The 17,678-nt window shown below is 41.2% G+C and overlaps 2 protein-coding genes across 6 annotated transcripts in view; one reads left to right on the top strand and one right to left on the bottom strand.

The window, feature by feature from the left end:
- The window catches only part of ppfia1 (PTPRF interacting protein alpha 1), a 41,122-nt gene extending 26,952 nt beyond the window's left edge, over window positions 1-14,170 (top strand). The window contains exons 17-31 of one of the 5 annotated variants that reach the window (XM_079554887.1): window positions 607-636; window positions 1,539-1,663; window positions 1,870-2,042; window positions 2,169-2,262; window positions 4,760-4,841; window positions 5,009-5,209; window positions 7,373-7,435; window positions 9,019-9,045; window positions 9,498-9,673; window positions 9,768-9,865; window positions 9,945-10,120; window positions 10,198-10,266; window positions 10,364-10,520; window positions 11,118-11,180; window positions 13,496-14,170. In XM_079554887.1, coding sequence (XP_079411013.1) covers window positions 607-636; window positions 1,539-1,663; window positions 1,870-2,042; window positions 2,169-2,262; window positions 4,760-4,841; window positions 5,009-5,209; window positions 7,373-7,435; window positions 9,019-9,045; window positions 9,498-9,673; window positions 9,768-9,865; window positions 9,945-10,120; window positions 10,198-10,266; window positions 10,364-10,520; window positions 11,118-11,173 — 1,527 coding nt within the window. In that variant the 3' untranslated portion in view covers window positions 11,174-11,180; window positions 13,496-14,170. The remainder of the gene's footprint in view (window positions 1-606; window positions 637-1,538; window positions 1,664-1,869; window positions 2,043-2,168; window positions 2,263-4,759; window positions 4,842-5,008; window positions 5,210-7,372; window positions 7,436-9,018; window positions 9,046-9,497; window positions 9,674-9,767; window positions 9,866-9,944; window positions 10,121-10,197; window positions 10,267-10,363; window positions 10,521-11,117; window positions 11,181-13,495) is intronic. The other 4 variants (XM_079554886.1, XM_079554890.1, XM_079554888.1 and 1 more) reach the window with 4 other exon arrangements.
- LOC306961962 (tetraspanin-18B-like) overlaps window positions 1-17,678 on the bottom strand; it is an 87,912-nt gene that overhangs the window by 35,975 nt on the left and 34,259 nt on the right. The window lies entirely within an intron of this gene.

The following is a 17,678-nucleotide window of genomic DNA, read 5'->3' as shown; positions in this document are numbered from 1 at the left end:
GGACTCTGTGGCAGACAAACTCATTGATGGAATAACCTGGTCATTCAGGATATTCAGGTCAGCTGATCTCGTTCTTTGAGTTGCTGAACCTAGACCTGACCAACTGCAGCAGCTCCAGATCAGAACAATCCCTTAAATCCAGGTGTTGCTTTTCTTTTGGTTCATAATAAAGTAGATCTGGAAGCTAAATGAAGTATTTGGCTCACACACAAAACACAAAACCCTTTTTTACCTTCCCTTTTTTTTTAAATGCTGGTTAAAGAAGTCCCCACAAACATTCCGGCGTTCTTAAGTTTACCAACTGAAAATTGCAATGCGCGTAATTGCCGAGTCGTTTGATGCGGAAATTGTTTTGTTGTCGCTTGTGAGGTCTCTCTTTGAACCTGATCTCTCTTTATCTCCTGTAAAATTTGCTGTGAAAATAACCACCTCCTCCTTTCATCTCCTCTTTGCAGTGGATCTAACCCTTTTGAAGTCTTTGAAGCTGAATCCGAACCACATTTTTTTTATTGTCTGTATGATGCATGGCTTGGTTTCACCGCGTTTCATCTGTGTCTATTACTAAAAAAATCCCTCTCTCTTTCTCCTTTTTGCACTGTGCTTCAGCCTAGTGACCTGCGCAAGCATCGCAGGAAGGTAACCTAGTAACTGCTCCCTGCCCCCTTTTTTTAAGCAGGTTGTGTTCATGTTTTACAATCGGATGAAGCCAAAATCTCACATACAGGGCAGGGGCCATTGTAAATACATGGGGAGTAGCAACGTTTTTATAACTGAACCAGGACTGAACAATTAATCACAATGATTTAGCCATAACCGAGCACATTTTCTCCTGTTCAGTTCAGTTGTTTTTGTACTTTGAGGGTTTTTTTTTCCAGGAAGCTTTTAGATTTGGCTAAAGTCAAACTAGAGAAAAGATGCTCGGTTAAAGCAGTTACATCGTTCTCAAGCTGTAATTCTTTTTAGACTTCATTTTAACTTGCAAATTCACTTACACTTCAGTAATGCATTGAACACAACCTGTAAACCCGTAGAGAACGTCTTAACCTAATAATCAGATGAATGTTTCACTACTGTACCATCATTTCTCTACAATTTCTGCTTTTTCTTTTTTTTTTTGCATTTAGTTTTAGCCAAACAACCACCTTCCATTCATTTCTCGTCTTTAGCGCAGACTTTACATCCTTTTACATCCTTTTACATTGCTCAATATGCATCCTTAATAACTTAGAATAGCTCAAAGGTTTTCAGTAGTTCATGTCTAAAGTGATAAATGTACATAATGGCATCCAAGTTTGGCAGATTTCTATTACTCTCACAAACTGCCGACTGGTGACCCCTTGTGGCTGAAACACACACAAAAATAAGCACTTTGTAGATCATTTTCATGCTATTCTTAATGAACTCCTGAACTAAGCTAGCCCTTTCAGAGATATAATAAGTTATTAAGATGCCCCCATATGTGTTTTTGCTTTTTTTTAGTTCGAGTAAATGTTTTTGGATGATTTGTATATGCTGCTAAAAGCTTGTGTTGCTCACAGTCTGCACAGGACGACAAGGCCACGATCCACTGCGAGAGCTCCCCCCCTTCCACGCCTCGCTCCATCCGTCTGAACAGAGAAGCAGGACACGCCGCCAGCCACGAGGACATCCGAGACTTCAGAGGGTGAGGGAGACCGGTTCACCACATGTAGTACTGCGATACATGGATTTAACCATTTAACCTTCAAAAAATGAAGTACTAGACAAACAAAATGTGGCGTCTGTAGGTGCTACTTTTAGGAATACATGTAAAATGTTAACGTTTTAGTCCGTGTAATATTTCCCATAACGTTGACTTTAAAATTCTGCCCGTGCCCTTTGCGTGTGCAGCCTGTCCAACCTCCAGGACGGTCAGGGCAGTAATCCCAGCAGCAGCAACAGCAGCCAGGACTCGCTCAACAAAGCGGCCAAAAAGAAGAGCATCAAGTCTTCCATCGGACGCCTGTTTGGGAAGAAGGAGAAGGGCCGACCCAGCGTTCCAGGAAGAGACTCCTCCAGCCAAGGTACAACACCGATACTTTGTAAACGGCACGCCTTTTTCCTCAGGTTTTCAAGCCAGAGAAGACATTTTGTGATAAAGATTGCTTCAAACATGTAAAGTCTTTATCATTGTGTTTTGTCTGTCGTAGCCGGGACCCCTGAGGCAGAGAGCTCTCCTAAAGACGGTGTAGGGGTGGGCACTTTGTCGGGAACCGCCGAGAAAACCAGGAAACTCCAGAAAAAGTGGGTGTCACATTTGAATTCTTTTTGTTTTGGAAGGCGAGACACTGCAGGTTCATTTAAAAACCTTAATTTAAAGATATCAATTTGATAGTCTTCCTTTAGGTGACAAAATATATTCTTGGTTAATTTCACACTGGGTGCAATGATTATTTTTCTTGTTTAGAGTTTGAGTGCACGTAGGCAGAAGTTCTTAAGCCACCGCCTCGTGTAAAAAGCTAAAAAGAAAACTACTTTACTTAAAAGCTTACGCAAACATTTGACTCTGACAAATCCTGTGTCTGTGTAAGGATATAGTTTTGTATTTAGAGAGAGACGTCAATCCCAAATGTTACGTGATATCGCTTGCCTGTAGTGTCTCTTTAAATTAGATTCTCACAAAGCTCTTATAGTGTTATATTCACTGCTTTTCCACATATTCACTCACCTGCTGTATCTCTCTCACTTTGTCATATTTCCATTCTACACCATTCCATTTCATCGTTACCCCTCATCATCATTCACGTTATTTGTGCACAAACACACGCTCCATTATCACCATTTTGCTCCCGTTAATCTTCTGCGCTGTCCAATCATTGTTTTAATTTGCCTCCCTCTGTCCCATTGTTTCATCTCGATCACCTCATGTGTAGTCCAAAGACGGGGTAAGTTGGTTCATGTTGATTTGACTTGGTTTGACCTCTCGCTTCTCACCTTCCTCGCTCATAATGACCGTAACCCAGTCCCAGGACCTAAGTCTGTGCCCTGCAATGCTTTTCTCACAACCGGGAAACTAACTCTGAATGTGTGCGCATTTTCTTACCAAGCATGGATTTAAACACGGGAAATAAGCTTAAGTATTGCCTGTGCCCTTTCCAGCTCTCCCATTCTAGGTCTGTAGGTCTTTCCCAGCTTGTTTAATGCAGTTACGCTCTTTGCACTAGATAGAACACTTTTCAGATGCCCTTTTAACTGTGCGCAGTATTGAAAACGGTATCCAAGATGAATGTCAACATTTTGACTTCTTTCCCCTTATTTTTGAGCTACTTCTTTCTACATTCTACATTCTACTTTTGTGGCTTTGTTCTCCCTTTTCTAACAATTGGTCAATGATCGCTGACTCAGTCACTGATAATGGCCCGATTGATTGTCTGAAGTCCGTGGTATCACTTCATTTACGTTAAACAAGAAGCCAAAATTTCTCAAAGGCATAAGTTAACCAGTAAGTTACTCTTATTGAGTGTGTCTACATGCGAGAGAGTATCCTGGTTACTTACAGGGATTTTAAGTTTCCTGGTTTTGTCTCTGTCCATGTAAACACAGTATCCTGGTTTTAGTTCCCTGTTTACACCAATATCCAGATTATGAGAAACCAGGATCCTCTCACTGGGATATTCCAGCAGTTTCCAGGAGACACTGCCACGTAAACGCAGTATCCTGGTTTACTGCTGCTTAATGCACTGATGTACTTAAAGTGATTCCTTGGACAGTTCTTTTCTCTGTTTTTGGAGAAATAGAAAAGCAACATTGCTCAGCGTTTAAGCTCAATACCGCATTTGTCATTAGCCCCGCCCCCTCTGGAGCCTAAATATCCAGGATACTGTAGTGTTTACTAATGTCCTGGTTTCTCTAACGCATGTAAACATATCCAGGATGCTGTTCTAACCAGGATTTGACTAATATGTAAAATTATTTAGGATTAAAATGACTATAATTTACAGTAACATATTTGTGTGACCGTGTTTATCCAAGAGCTTTAATTGTAGTGCTGCCCTCTAGTTCCTGACTGTATAGACCATTATTAGCCTCTACTGGTGAAAGCAGTGGAACGCTGCAGCCTCAATAAGACGCATGACGTTCATTAATATGCATGACGTCATCAATATCGACATACACAGTATTGTAACATGCTGTTAAATACCGGGATCACAAAATCTATACATTGTCATTTGACTACTTTCTATAGTTATGTCAAATTGGTCCCGTTAAAGGATTGGTACGTACAGTAGGATGTGCGCTTCCCATTGAAAACTCCGGGATGGCCAATAGCTCATATTCATGGAAACACAGTGGGAATGGGGAACTAATGGAGATGTAATCAAAATCACCAGGTCAATCTCAGGAGAATATAAGGAGACTTTATAATCGCGCCCAGTACTTTTCTGCCACTTTCAGAATTGGCCGTGTTCAAACAACCACTATTTTATAACAGTGTATTACTCACCTTAAGATACTTAAATTAAATACTAAAACACGTAAAATGTACCAGTTGTACAAATCCACATGCATGTGTTCAAGTCGGCATTTAGGGCTTATTTGGCCTGGGCCACTTTCTGCTCCCGGGTTTTTTACTTCCTATAACTTCTATGTTTCTCTCCCTCATTTGCTCTTGCATTGACAAACTGCATGTGTTAAGCGTGTTTTGAGAGTTAACTCTAACCATTGATGAATTTCAAGGCTTCCATTGGCTATTTCATTTTGTCGACAGCTACGTCTGTCAAATAACTATTGTGTTCTTTAGGCATGAGCTTCTGGAAGAGGCTCGTAGGCAGGGCTTACCTTTCGCCCAGTGGGACGGACCAACTGTAGTGGTTTGGCTCGAGGTAAGACGCTCTTCACTAAAAATAACATGAAAACAAAAAAAGCACCACAACTTTTCCTGGGAACAACATTGTTATAAGCTCAAAAAAGTAAATTGCCTTGAAAACTAAAAACATTATGTAAAAGCATGGAGATTTCTCTAAGTGATACATATTTTTTGTTTTCCAAGCTGTGGGTGGGGATGCCCGCCTGGTACGTGGCAGCCTGCAGAGCCAACGTGAAGAGCGGCGCCATCATGTCAGCTCTGTCGGACACGGAAATTCAACGGGAGATCGGCATAAGCAACCCCCTCCATCGCCTAAAACTGCGACTGGCCATTCAGGAAATCATGTCCCTCACCAGCCCCTCCGCCCCGCCCACGTCCAGAACGGTAATCACAGTGACGCAGGCCTTCTTGCACAATTGGCGGGAATGTAGAACAAAGAATTGCTGTATTTGAAATGTGCTGTGTTTGGGCTTTCAGTCACTTCACAATGAGGTAGGTTACTCGCGCTGAAGAAATCATAAACCGTTAGAATCACCTTGGTTTGATTTGTGTAGATAAATAGATAGATAGATTTGTGTTTGCAATTCCTTAAATCTTAGTTAGAAGTAGTAGTATTAGTAGAAAGAAAATAATAAAAACACAAATTTGCATTGTTAAAAGCTGCCAGATACATGTCATACTGGCCCGGCAAGAAATTCTAACTACCTCTGTAAAACCAATCAGCATTTTGTCCTTACAGGTAATGGTATGGATTTGACAAATAATGATGGCGAAAAGATCTGGGTTAACTGGCGCTCATGAGGTTTTTTCCTTTATAGATTATACAGTCTAGACCAGGGGTCACCAACGTGGTGCCCGCGGGCACCCAGGGGCCCTTTTGGGCATGTCCAGTAGCCCTTGGGACTTTTTCTAAAGTGTAAAACACTTCATTTTCTTGAAGTTTAAAATAAAGCTATTTTAACATAATATGGGGTCAATATCCTATAAGTGAACAGTTTTACTTTAAGTCTTTAGGATTTGTTTTTAACTGGTAGCCCTCGAACAACTTAATGCTCTTAAAGTAGCCCTCAGCTGAAATAAGGTCGGTGACCCCTGGTCTAGACTGTAAACCAATTAATTGGTTTCCTTACCGAAGGATTATCAAGGAACTGTTAACCACTGGCAGTGTCTCATTGGCGTCAGTCTGCTTCAAAGGGCAGCTGTGGCTATATTAATTGCAAGTATGGTGTGAATGAATAAGGACGACACTGTGGCGCTTTGAGAAACTTTGTAACACAGGCTTGAAAAGCGCCATACAAGTTTAAGCCATTAGTATTAATATTATTATTATTATTATTATTATTATTATAATGATAAACAATTTAGACTTGTATATTGTAGAAAACAGTTACTACATTTAATGCGTATTTGCCCAGTTAAATAAGATGGTACCATCTGAGTTTGATCTCAGATGGTACTATCTTATTTCTTCGGCATGTGTTACAATTTATTTTTACACTGTACAGATTAACCAATGAACCGATTAATCTTTTGCTGTAAGTCCAAAAACGTTACATTGTGACGCAGGGTGAAAATTAAAGTAACATTTCACCCAAATAAATAGAATCAAATTACAAGCATTTATTTTAAAGGAATAGGCCGCCGTTTTTACATACTGAGATATGTTCTTACCTTAGCTTTGACGAGTTCTCTAGGACCTGTCTGGTCTTCACCCGTGCCTTCAGTCACGTAAACACAGCGCAGACGGCGTTAGCATTTAGCCTCTCCCCCTCTCCACTATAGCTCCAAAACAGGTCAAGATAGAAGCTACCAAGCTCTTCCACGTTTTCCCTATTTAAATATGGTTACATGAAGTGTTACACTACAAAGTATAATTACACAAAATTAAACAATGTGGATTTTCTAAGCGGATAAAAGGGGGGACTATATTGTAAGGCGTAATAATACCAGGAGTAATTTGGCATCCGCACAGTAAAGTGAAGATTACTGCGCGGATTTCGAACTACTCCTGGTATTAGTCTCGCTGCGTCATCAGGAGCACGTTTTGTATTGGCAACAGTAGAATCCAAAATGTTACGCAGTGTGCCTTTAACTATAGAACTGTCATACAGCCAAAGACGAGCCGCGACAGACATCAACAGATCAGACATTCAACAATGGTCGTAGCCGTGATTCTATCCTGATTGAAAGAGTAATAAATACATTTGGCTGCTTAGTGGGTCATAAAGCGTTATTGTCACCACCGGTAACAGTTGTTCTCTCATACCCGACTGGTCCGTGGTTTTGTCCAGCATGTTGACACTAATGAATTGCTAAATGACAAAGGCTGTGCTAATAACCTCTGGTCCTCGCCGTATCTGACGAGCAACTCCTTTGAATTTGACTTTCATGTTTTCCTCGCACTAACAACAATAACACTAAACAGACTCTTCTTTGCTCTTTTTGTTCCGCTCCTCTGTGTTCTCCTCCCTCTGTACTTCCTGATCCCCCTTCTCGTTCCCGCACTCTGATTGGCTCTGGCATGTTTGTGGTGGGTCGCGTGGTCAGAGCACGGGCAACATTTGGGTCACTCACGAAGAGATGGAAACTTTGGCGGCGACTCCTCCCACGGTTAGTCCGTTACTGTGGTGACTATTCTCCGTCTGGTTTGAGTAGAAGTAGAGGAGTTCATTGTTTCTTGTAGCTGTAGCACATTTCTTTCCATTTTGAAAAAGATCATTATTCAAATAGCTGAAAGCAATAGGCTAAATTCTCAAACACTCATTCATCCCGGCCCGTTTATTCATGCACTTTTGGGTTCAGACGTCAGTGTTTGGAGTCACTGGCGTCGGCTTTACCCAAATCTAAAAGCTCCTTGACTGGAGAGCTTGGCCAGTGTAACGCCTCATTTGAAAGCTAAGACTCGGGTGAAGTAGGGGTTAAGAGGTTAACTTGGAGAAGTAGACCGGAGCACTCACAGACTTTTAAGGGGGGGGTATTATGCAAAATCAACTTTTTCAACATTTTTTTTACATCATGTTATTCTGTCATTCCCTCATTAAAAACATGCCTGAAGTGTTGCCTTGGCACATTCACGTATTTTTGAGTAATCTGTAAAAACTCTGATGGCGGCCGTTTTAGGGATAGGTTTGCCTGAGTCCTCCTAGGAACGCCCCCACCTCCTGGAGACGCCTCCGAGCTTTCGTCACCAGCCGAGTAACCAACCACTGCTTCTCAGCAGAACCCCCTCCCCACTGATGCCACAGACAGCGTGTGGAGGGGGCGTGTCGGAAAGGCTCAGAGGTTCTTAAAGAGACAGAGGCCTATTTCAAGACATTCACTACAGCCATTTTGAGAGAGCAATTTTATACAAGGCAGTTATTCTAATTTACTGCATCTACAGACTAACAGAAGGTTTGGTCATCATTGTAGTGTGATATAGACTGGTGCTATGGGATTGAAAAAAGCATAATACCCCTCTTTAAATGTTTAAAGCCCTGTGTCCATCAGCCCCGCTCGGCTCAGTTCTACCTTCCTCCCCATCTTCACCAGGACCTCAGCAGGGGTTCTTACCGGCCCCCGTATCGTACCAAAGGGAATACTGTTCAGACTTCTGCTGTTTGTCACATGGCCTGGCCCGCCAAACAGTCTTATTTTCTATAATAAGTAAATAAAATGAGGCTTATATGCGACACACCGGCACATGCTAATGCTACGGCAGCCACCGCTAAAGTCTACAGCAGCACTGAAAATAATTACATTTGATTCCATGTTTTGCAAAGATAAATCTCTCCAAAAGCAGACTGTCCATCTTGCTTTTAAATACCCACATTTTCCCTCATACCTCGATTTTCAAAACAATAGATGCATGTTGGTTGCATTTAGAACACATTAATTTGAACTCGCTGCTGCTCCTTTATAAGCCAGAACAATGAAGGGCTATCTCAGTAAAATACATGTTTGATAAATAAATAATAGTTTACATTTTTCAGCATATAATTGTATGGACTTGCTCGATTAGTTACTAGTTTTGCCGTTTCTAGCAGTAGTGGTCGTCTCTCTGTTACCGATAATCCTGTTTATTTCTTTACTGTGGCCTTGGATCGTTTCTTTGCACGTTTCTGTTGTTTTGATAATTGCCTCCTCTAACACGGCACCGTTGTCGCACTAACCGCCTGTGTTTTCTTCTCACATTTTAACCGTGCTAACCTCAGGAGGATGACGATGGTAGCTGGGCTCAGGTTTGAAAAATCTGTTCTTCCTCAAAACCCCGACAATCATCTCCTAACAAACGTTTTTTTTTTTTTTTTTTTTTGACTTTTAAGTTACGGCTGCTAATTAATCACAAACATAATGGTCAATATATTGCCAGATCTTTGTGTCTCAATAAGGTAATGATTTTGTTCTATCTATATCATGTTACTTTCGATCATCTATTCTATTGATTTTCACTCCAGACGAGACAAATCAAGATGAACCTTGAGTGTTTAAAAGCATTCACACTTAAGCAATCAATATCAATTGTATTATTCATACATGGCAGCCCTAATTTAAACGCCTTCCCTAAACACAATGACTACTCTCTTAATGATTAAACACCCGTAGCTTTCTTAGTCCATAGATGCCCCCAATGCTCCTTTGTCTTTCTGCTAAGACCGTACGCAGCATTTGACACGCCTCCTCCCTCTGACAGACTCTGGCGTACGGAGACATGAACCACGAGTGGATCGGGAACGAGTGGCTGCCCAGCCTGGGTCTGCCGCAGTATCGCTCGTACTTCATGGAGTCCCTGGTGGACGCCCGGATGCTCGACCATTTGACCAAAAAGGACCTGAGGGGGCAGCTCAAGATGGTCGACAGCTTCCACAGGTGAAACAAAGGATGACGGAAATGTGCCTTTGACGGGTTTGATTTCCTTCTGGTTTTGTATCTGATTTCATCTTAATCTTTATGTGCGTCACAGGAATAGTTTTCAGTGCGGCGTCATGAGTCTACGGAGGCTAAACTACGACAGGAAAGAGCTGGAGCGGCTGAGAGAAGAGTGTCAATTCGATATTAAAGGTAACCACATTGTCATCTGTGTAACACCTGTGAAGCTGCCGATACAAATGTCAATGATTTCTGTTGTGTTTTCTTGCAGACGTGCTGGTGTGGAGCAACGAGCGAGTGGTCAGTTGGGTGCAGGCGATCGGGTTGAAGGAGTACAGCGGAAACCTGTACGAGAGCGGGGTCCACGGGGCGCTCATGGCTTTAGACGAGGCATTCGACCACAACTCGCTGGCGCTACTGCTGCAGATACCAACACAGAACACACAGGTATGACCGCTGCTCCAACAATGATCACTACAACAATATACATCAAAAAACTCCACAAAACTCCTGCTTGTTTTCAGGCCAGAGCGACCCTCGAGCGTGAATTCAACAGCCTCCTCTCTGTTGGCACGGACAGACGGATGGAAGAGGTGACGACACACACACACACACACACACACATCCAGCAACACAGAAATGCCACGAAACTGCTTCTTTTCACTGTAATGCTTCACGTTCTTGTCCCAGGACGACGATAAGAACTTCCGCCGCGCCCCGTCGTGGAGGAAGAAGTTCAGGCCCAAAGACGTAAGGGGACTGGGCGCCTCGGACACTTTACCGGCCAACTTCAGAGTGACCAGTGCCGGCTCCCCCGCCCCGCAGCCAAAGAGAAACCCTGTAGACGGTAAGAATAATCAAGTCTTTACAATCTGATCAATCTTTAAAGTGGAACTCTGGGACTTTTTGTGCGTGGATTATTTGAAATGAGTTGTTGTGGAGTGAATAAGAATCGCAGTGTTTTATCTTATTGTGCACAGGGCGATTTGGGCTAGAATTTATATCACAATATCAAAGAGAAACATCAGTATATGGACACAGTATGGGGAAATTTTATTTAAAGTTTTATTGTTTGTAAAATGGCTTTAATCTGTTTGCTGCCACATGACATTTTTGTTTGACACTTGCATAATATGTTGAGCCCAATGAATCGTGAGGACATGAAAGAAATGGAGGTTCATCAGGAGTTACTGTTAGTTCGTAAGGGAGCACTCCACACAGCTAAAGGAGCCAAAAACGTCCCAGAGTTCTACTTTTGTCCCCCTCTTTTCATATCGCACGCCTGTTTTTCCGGCTCTTCTGTCGCTAAGTCTGTAATGACCTCTAAACCTGTATCTGAATGAATGTGTTTTCTCTTAATTCCTCTGAAAAGGCTGTGCTGCTCGGCCTGATGTCGTAATGCTGTGACTAACGGCATGTTTTTGCATGTGATTCACAAACACAGGGAGTCAGTCTATACAGAGGCTGGACACTGCCACAGTCAGGACCTACTCATGTTAACACAACGGTAAGTTCCACCTAGAAACATAAGGAGGACTTTTACTGGGCAGCACAGTGTGGTTCAGCTCAGATTCGGCCATTTGAGATTAAATCTGTTTTTGTTTTTGTGTGTCCAAAAGATGAGATTTATTTGTGTTGTGTTACATTTTTGCTTATGGCACCAAAATAGTAATGCTAACCCACTTTAATGCACAATTAGACAATCCTATTCTGGTGCCATAAGAGATTCAGAATAATAGAGTTGTTTATCATGAAAAATATAAAGTCAGCTCGCACATACATGTACAGCTTTTAAACATGTCATTCTTTAAAGCAGTACTAAGTAACTCTTCCCCCTAGAGGCCATAAGCGCAACTGCAGGTGTAGTAGCAAGTTACGATTTTTTAACTTATTAATTGTCTTGGAGAGTAAATACGCTGACAAGAAAGGCGAAGGGAGAGAGGGATATTGTACATCCAATTATACAATGGGAATATTTTTTTTCACTCAAACTTGGCTGTAAATACTGTTTAAAGTGACGTTAGCTCGCAGTTAGCTTTGCCCGTTAGCCTGTTAGCTTCTTCTTCGTGATTCCATTAGTGTGTATTGCTTTCTCCGGACCGGGGGCAGTCAAGTTGCAAACATGGTTTTCTGGTCAGAGACACCAGGGGGAGATGAAAGACCCTCCAATCATCCCAGAAACACTTGTACTACCCCACACAGGGATTACGAAAAGGATTTATTAAGGTAAACACGTTACTTAGTACTGCTTTAAAGCTACGCCAAGCAACATTTGGAATAGATTCTTGGTTTGATACTTGGTTATTCTGCAGTTTGTCACATAAAAATTGCAAAAGAATGTCACAACTAAAAGATCATTTTTCTGTATTAAATGATCCCGCCCCCTCAGACTGCACACACTGCCGTCCAGAACCAACAAACCACAGTCACATCGTGTCACGAAATAACTTGATTATTTCATAACAAATTGGTGTCATGAAATAATGTGATCCGTATATTGTACGAATATGAATTGATCTTGAAATAGCGTGATACTAGTGGAAAAAAAGAACACATACACCAGTGAAACCAGGACGCTTCCATAAAAAATGCCTAAGAAATGATTAGACAAACGTTTTGTTCGCGGCTCTGCTCTCCTCAGACCTGACTGTAAGTTTACTGGTAGTGGGACGTCTCCAGCTGGTAGAGATGATTTAAATAGTTTAGGTCCTCATCCAAACCCATAATATCTTATCTGTATCCAGCCGGTCATTAGGAGCATGTTTTGTATCGCTGGCAACTGTGTAATCCATAATGTTACATGGTGTGCCTTTAACTTGTGCCATTTTTTAGAATGAACGATTTTGGTGATGGAAGAAATAATTATTTGCCACAGACAAATAAGTGCTGAGTTAAAGTCTGTCTTTCATTCTCAGTGTCTGCAAGTCGGCAACATAACATTTTGATGACTAAAAGTGATAAAATATTTTATTATTTAAAGACACGCTGCGGAGGATTTTGTATTATACACGGCCAATACAGAACGTGCTCCTAAAGATCGATGCAGAAAATGCTATTTTTGCAGTGGGTGATCAAAGAATGGATTTGGATGACGACCTAAACTATTTAAATCTCATACGTGGCCATCTTGAGCCCACATCTCCATGGAGACGAGCTGGAGATGTCCGGCTCCCAGTAAACTTTACCGTCATGTCTGAGGAGAGGTGAGTCCCTCTCAGCAAAAACACTTCATTTATTAGATTTTTTCAACAATAAAAATATATGTAATAAATTAAATGCTTGTCTTTTATTCTATTTATTGGGCAAAGCGTTACACGATGTGGCTTTAACCTCTCAACTCCCACTTTAACCGAGCAAACTTTCTCCAGTTCGGCTTTGCCCAGATCTTAAAGCTTCTGGACTGGAGCTTACAGCCTATAGGCCAGTGCAAGCCTGATTTGAAAGCTAAGACCTGCAAAACTGATCTAAGATTTTTTTTTCTTGCGTTGTTAGTGTGTTTTTTTGTCACTTTTTTGTCTGTTTTTTGTGATTTTTTTTTTTTTTTTTGTCCCTTAAGTTGTGGGTTAAAGGTCTGAACTGAACCTCACTGTCCTTTGTGAATTGTTTGTATAAAAGCTCTTTGAATGTTAATGTATCAGCTGTTCACTGTCTGTGTTAGCAGCTTTATTTGTCCAAGTTAGTTTTTCCTGCTTTAATAACGCATGTCCACGCCTCTCTCTTCTCCTCTTCTTCTCTTCTTCTCTCTTCTTTCCGTCCATCTCCGTCTCTCTCCTCTCTTTGCTCCTGTCTGTCGTCTCCACCACACCTCTCTCCTCTTCTCAGTTTATCCTCATTATTTCTATAGGTAACCGCTGGTCTGAAGATGAAGGAGATTTCCCTGCATTTAAAACCAGAATGATGAACTGAAACTTTTTTTTTTTTTTCTACACTAAATTTGAATCAGAAAAAAGACTGTTCCACTCACCTCAAGCTTCCCTATAGGAGACCTTCATAGAGCTATTCAAATTGTTCTTATAATATTTATGTAAACCAATGGGACATGTAACAGATTTTTAGACTTTCTATGTATAATCTTTTTTACCTCGTCGTTTTTTTCTTAATCAAGAGAGACTCGTTTCCCCCGCTGTGCCCTGATATTAAGCTTAATATAAATATATATAACTGAATGTTTTAACCAAGTTTGTACATTTCTACCGAGAAACTTTTGTCTAACCGTTTTTTATAATCCTGATTCTATGGAAGAAGAAGAAAAGAAAAAAAAGATGTTTATTTTCTCTATAATGGAAAATCTAATCAATTTTAAAGTGTACAATTTCTGTATCTTTCTCCCCTTTTTATTTGGATGTGCTTTTTTTGTTGTTGTAATTTCTTAAAAGACAAAAAAACAACACTATGGAGATTTCTAGGTCAAGACATCGCGTCAGTATCAGACAAACTATCACTGTGACACTATATCGAGCTGATCAGTCAGTGCGTTTACAGGCTCATATCTGAAGTGTGAGCTGTGGTCACGGCGGACACATTTTTATCACCGGTAAAACGCTGATTTGAACATCTGTCAGTTTAACATATCAACATGCTGCTCTCTGGAGGGATTGCACATCATATTGACTTTGGTGATAACAATAACAATGCATTGGACTCATTTTTCGAACACTCCAAGACGCTTCACTTTGCTTTATTCATTCACTCCATAATGGGTTTTCGTAAGCTCCTGTTGTAGCCACAGCTGCCGTGGGGCTAGACCTGATAGAGAATCAACTCCACCTTCACTAATATCTATAATAATCTGTCGTATTGTATAATCCAACAAAAACCTCCCATCTGCGGTTTAGCCACAACTCTTAGCTCTTTGGCGTCATATGCTCTGACTTCTGATGTTCTTGTTGTCATTGCTGCTCATCAGTCGGACGCCCAAGAGCCGAGCAGCGTCGAACCGGGAGTGAAGAGCTTGACTAGTCCACAAAGCTGTGCTGGAGGAGGTTTTAATGATTTCACATGAGAACGTTGTTCCGTCGAGAGGCGCAGAAAGTTCCACTGCACATGTGCCCAGAGCTAGTTACTCGTGTGAACTGTGTTAAAACTTTGTATTACATTATTTTACAGGACTTAAAGGGGCTAGATGCAAGTTGGCCATTTTATACTCACTACTGCCACCTCAGGTCATACACGTAACTGCACCTTCTATATTGAGCTTGTGCATGACGGCACTTCGGACCTTTTGAGTGACAGTGCAGGATTTTAGAGGCAGTTGTGGTGAACAGGTCTGAGCTCATTCTACACATTAGGACATGGCTGGAACATGTAGGGAGAGGAAAATACATCATTTTAACATTTTTAAACTCCGTATAGTCCCTTTAAGCCTAACCCTAAGGTTCTTTGATAAACATGAACAGTTTTAAATGGAAAATGCTGGTTGGAAAATGTGCCGATAGTTCTGCGCATGCACTGCAACACCATTCAGCACCACTCAACAAGCAGTTTGTTTCAACGGTTCACCGACGCTTTAGCCTCCGTAGTTGTAACGCCCCCTTTGTTAGTTTAGTTTATTGGTTTATTTGGTCGGGACAGTGCATGTTAATGAACAAGCCACACCGGATTTCCATCCACTGTCCCCCATGCGCACTCTCAAACACACTCATTCATCCTGGCCTATTGTACGTGTTTTTAGTGGTAGGGGAAACCGGAGTACCCGGAGGAAACTTACACAGACATGCAAACTCCACACAGAAAGACCCGGTCCTTGGTGGGAATCGAACCCGGACTTTCTAACTGTGAAGCACGAGCAGTAACCACTGTGCTAATGTTGGACATTTTAAATGTATCCCTCCACTGCAGGAAGCTAGCAACAGTTATTAAGTGGGGCAGGGCTTTTCGGAAAGGTCAATTGTTTCTCTATCAAGTCTTTATCAAGGCTGCCAATCTATGCCTCCAACTCATGCACCACATTCATGCAGGTGTCTGAAGTGTCTTGAACCTCCCGGTCCCCTTAAGCAATCGCAAACCCGGAAGTAGCATCTAACGACTTGAAAATGTAAAAGTGAGTTCCTCTTAAAGCGATGCCCCTGTAAACAGCTTGTAAACCTACTGACTGATCCCATTTAGAAAGGCTTACTCCCCTTTCTCTTTCCCTCACCCATATCCTCTGAAACCAAATATCTCGTAAAGCCATATCTTTATCAAACTCGGATGCAAACGGACGTGAAACTGTCATTTCCAGGTGAATCTTTCAAAGTTGCATGGTCGGATCCTCAACTTTTTATCCCGCACCAAATCCCTTTACTAAGAAAACTGTCGATGAAACTCCCCAAACGGAGGGCGAGAGCGCATGTGCAAAAAGAAAGGGACTGCTGTTCACTGCTGCACCTATTTGAACTTTTAACGGACCAACTTCACCGAGGCCTAAAGTCGATCCACCGCTTTGACCGCAAAACCCAACAGAGCGGAGCGATTCAACTTTCGATATACTTTTGAAACACTTTGTCAACGCTACGACGCTGTGCAAACGTTTAAGGCAGGTTTTGAATTAAGTTTGATGGAGAAACGAACAGTGTGTGTCGGGATGTACAGAAGTGATCCACGGATATCGTAAAAGTTGTTCTAAATCTATAAATATGGTCAGCAATTCCAAACCTCAAAGCTATCCATGGGGCTCAAGTGACCAAAGCAATTCAAAACCATCATCTATCTTTTTGAGTGGTCAAAAGGACTTCAAAATGGGGTCCAGGTACGGAAAAGGGTCCGTGGAATGACCTAGAAGTCTCGAAAATCTTTAAAAAATTGCCAAATATGTCTTACCCGGATCACCTTAGTTACCTCACCCTTTACCGACATTTTGACAAGAAAATCTAAAAGTACACGTGCAATTTTCCGAGCCTGCCTGAAGCTTCTGCACAGCGTGGTACCTCAAGCCTTATGTGTGTTAATTCCTGTACTGTCTTCTATTTATTCACTGTTTTCTGAGTTGTTATTAGCCTGTTGTAAAACGTTATGATCCTGAACATGGTGACGATTTTTTTTTTTTTTTCTTTTCTTTCCCGTCTGTTTTCGTCTCGTCTGCGCTTTAACACAGGTTCCAGTTGTTCTATATCCAATGATGACGAACCTTAGAGGACTTTTTGTTTTGTTTTGTAGATTTTTGAAAGTTAATGTTTTAATCTAGTTGTTTTTTTGTTTTTTTGTCATTTTTCTGCACAAATCATGTTGCTGGTATTTTTTTTTTTTTTTTTGCCTTTCCCTTTTTCAGCTGTGATCCTGTAACATCGATGTACAGTCTGAGTACTTATAAACTATTTTTATCACAGTATTATTTATTGCTTACTTTCAATAAAATACCGAACTTGATTTGTCACGGCTTGTTCAAGTTTATCACTGGTTTGTCTCCCAAGTCTTTCTTGAATTTTCTTACCGTTGCCACTCTAATGGAACAATAGGCGGTGATGATGTCATAATGTCAGGTGGAGGGCGGGGCCAATACAACTCATTTCGAAATGACAAATGTTTTTCCTCATCAGTATTTGATTGGATTCACAAACCTGATCTTATTTTTGTGTCTGAAAGCTCTTTCTATTGGACAACATCACGCTCATGTTTTCATATAGTGTCAACACTTTTTGAAGTTTTTCTGACAAAATAATTGGACATTTTTTAAACTATTGGCTCTTTAGAATGTTGTGATGTCACGTGAACGCTACCTATGGTATAATTGCACAATTTTACCAAAAAGACAAGGGCAAGTGGAAACATATTTTTCATTGCTTATAAGGTGTCCAAAAATATATCTTCTCACTCTGCACGGAAAAAAGAAATAGAAATAGAATTTAATCCATTTTGGAATGAGGCCATCTCTGCAGCACACAACTGCATGATAGTTTCATTCACCTGCAGCACTACTGAACAGTATTACATTTTAAACATCGTAATTTATTGTGAATGTAATCCCAGAACCCCGAGGGACAGCCTGCCCTCAAATCCACACTGATAAACATCCACACAATAAATACAA

This window comes from Gobius niger (assembly GCF_951799975.1).
Source record: "Gobius niger genome assembly, chromosome: 4".
NCBI classification, from domain to species: Eukaryota; Metazoa; Chordata; class Actinopteri; order Gobiiformes; family Gobiidae; genus Gobius; species Gobius niger.
Note: the sequence above shows the minus strand (reverse complement) of the source record. Positions and strands in the feature narration are given on the sequence as shown.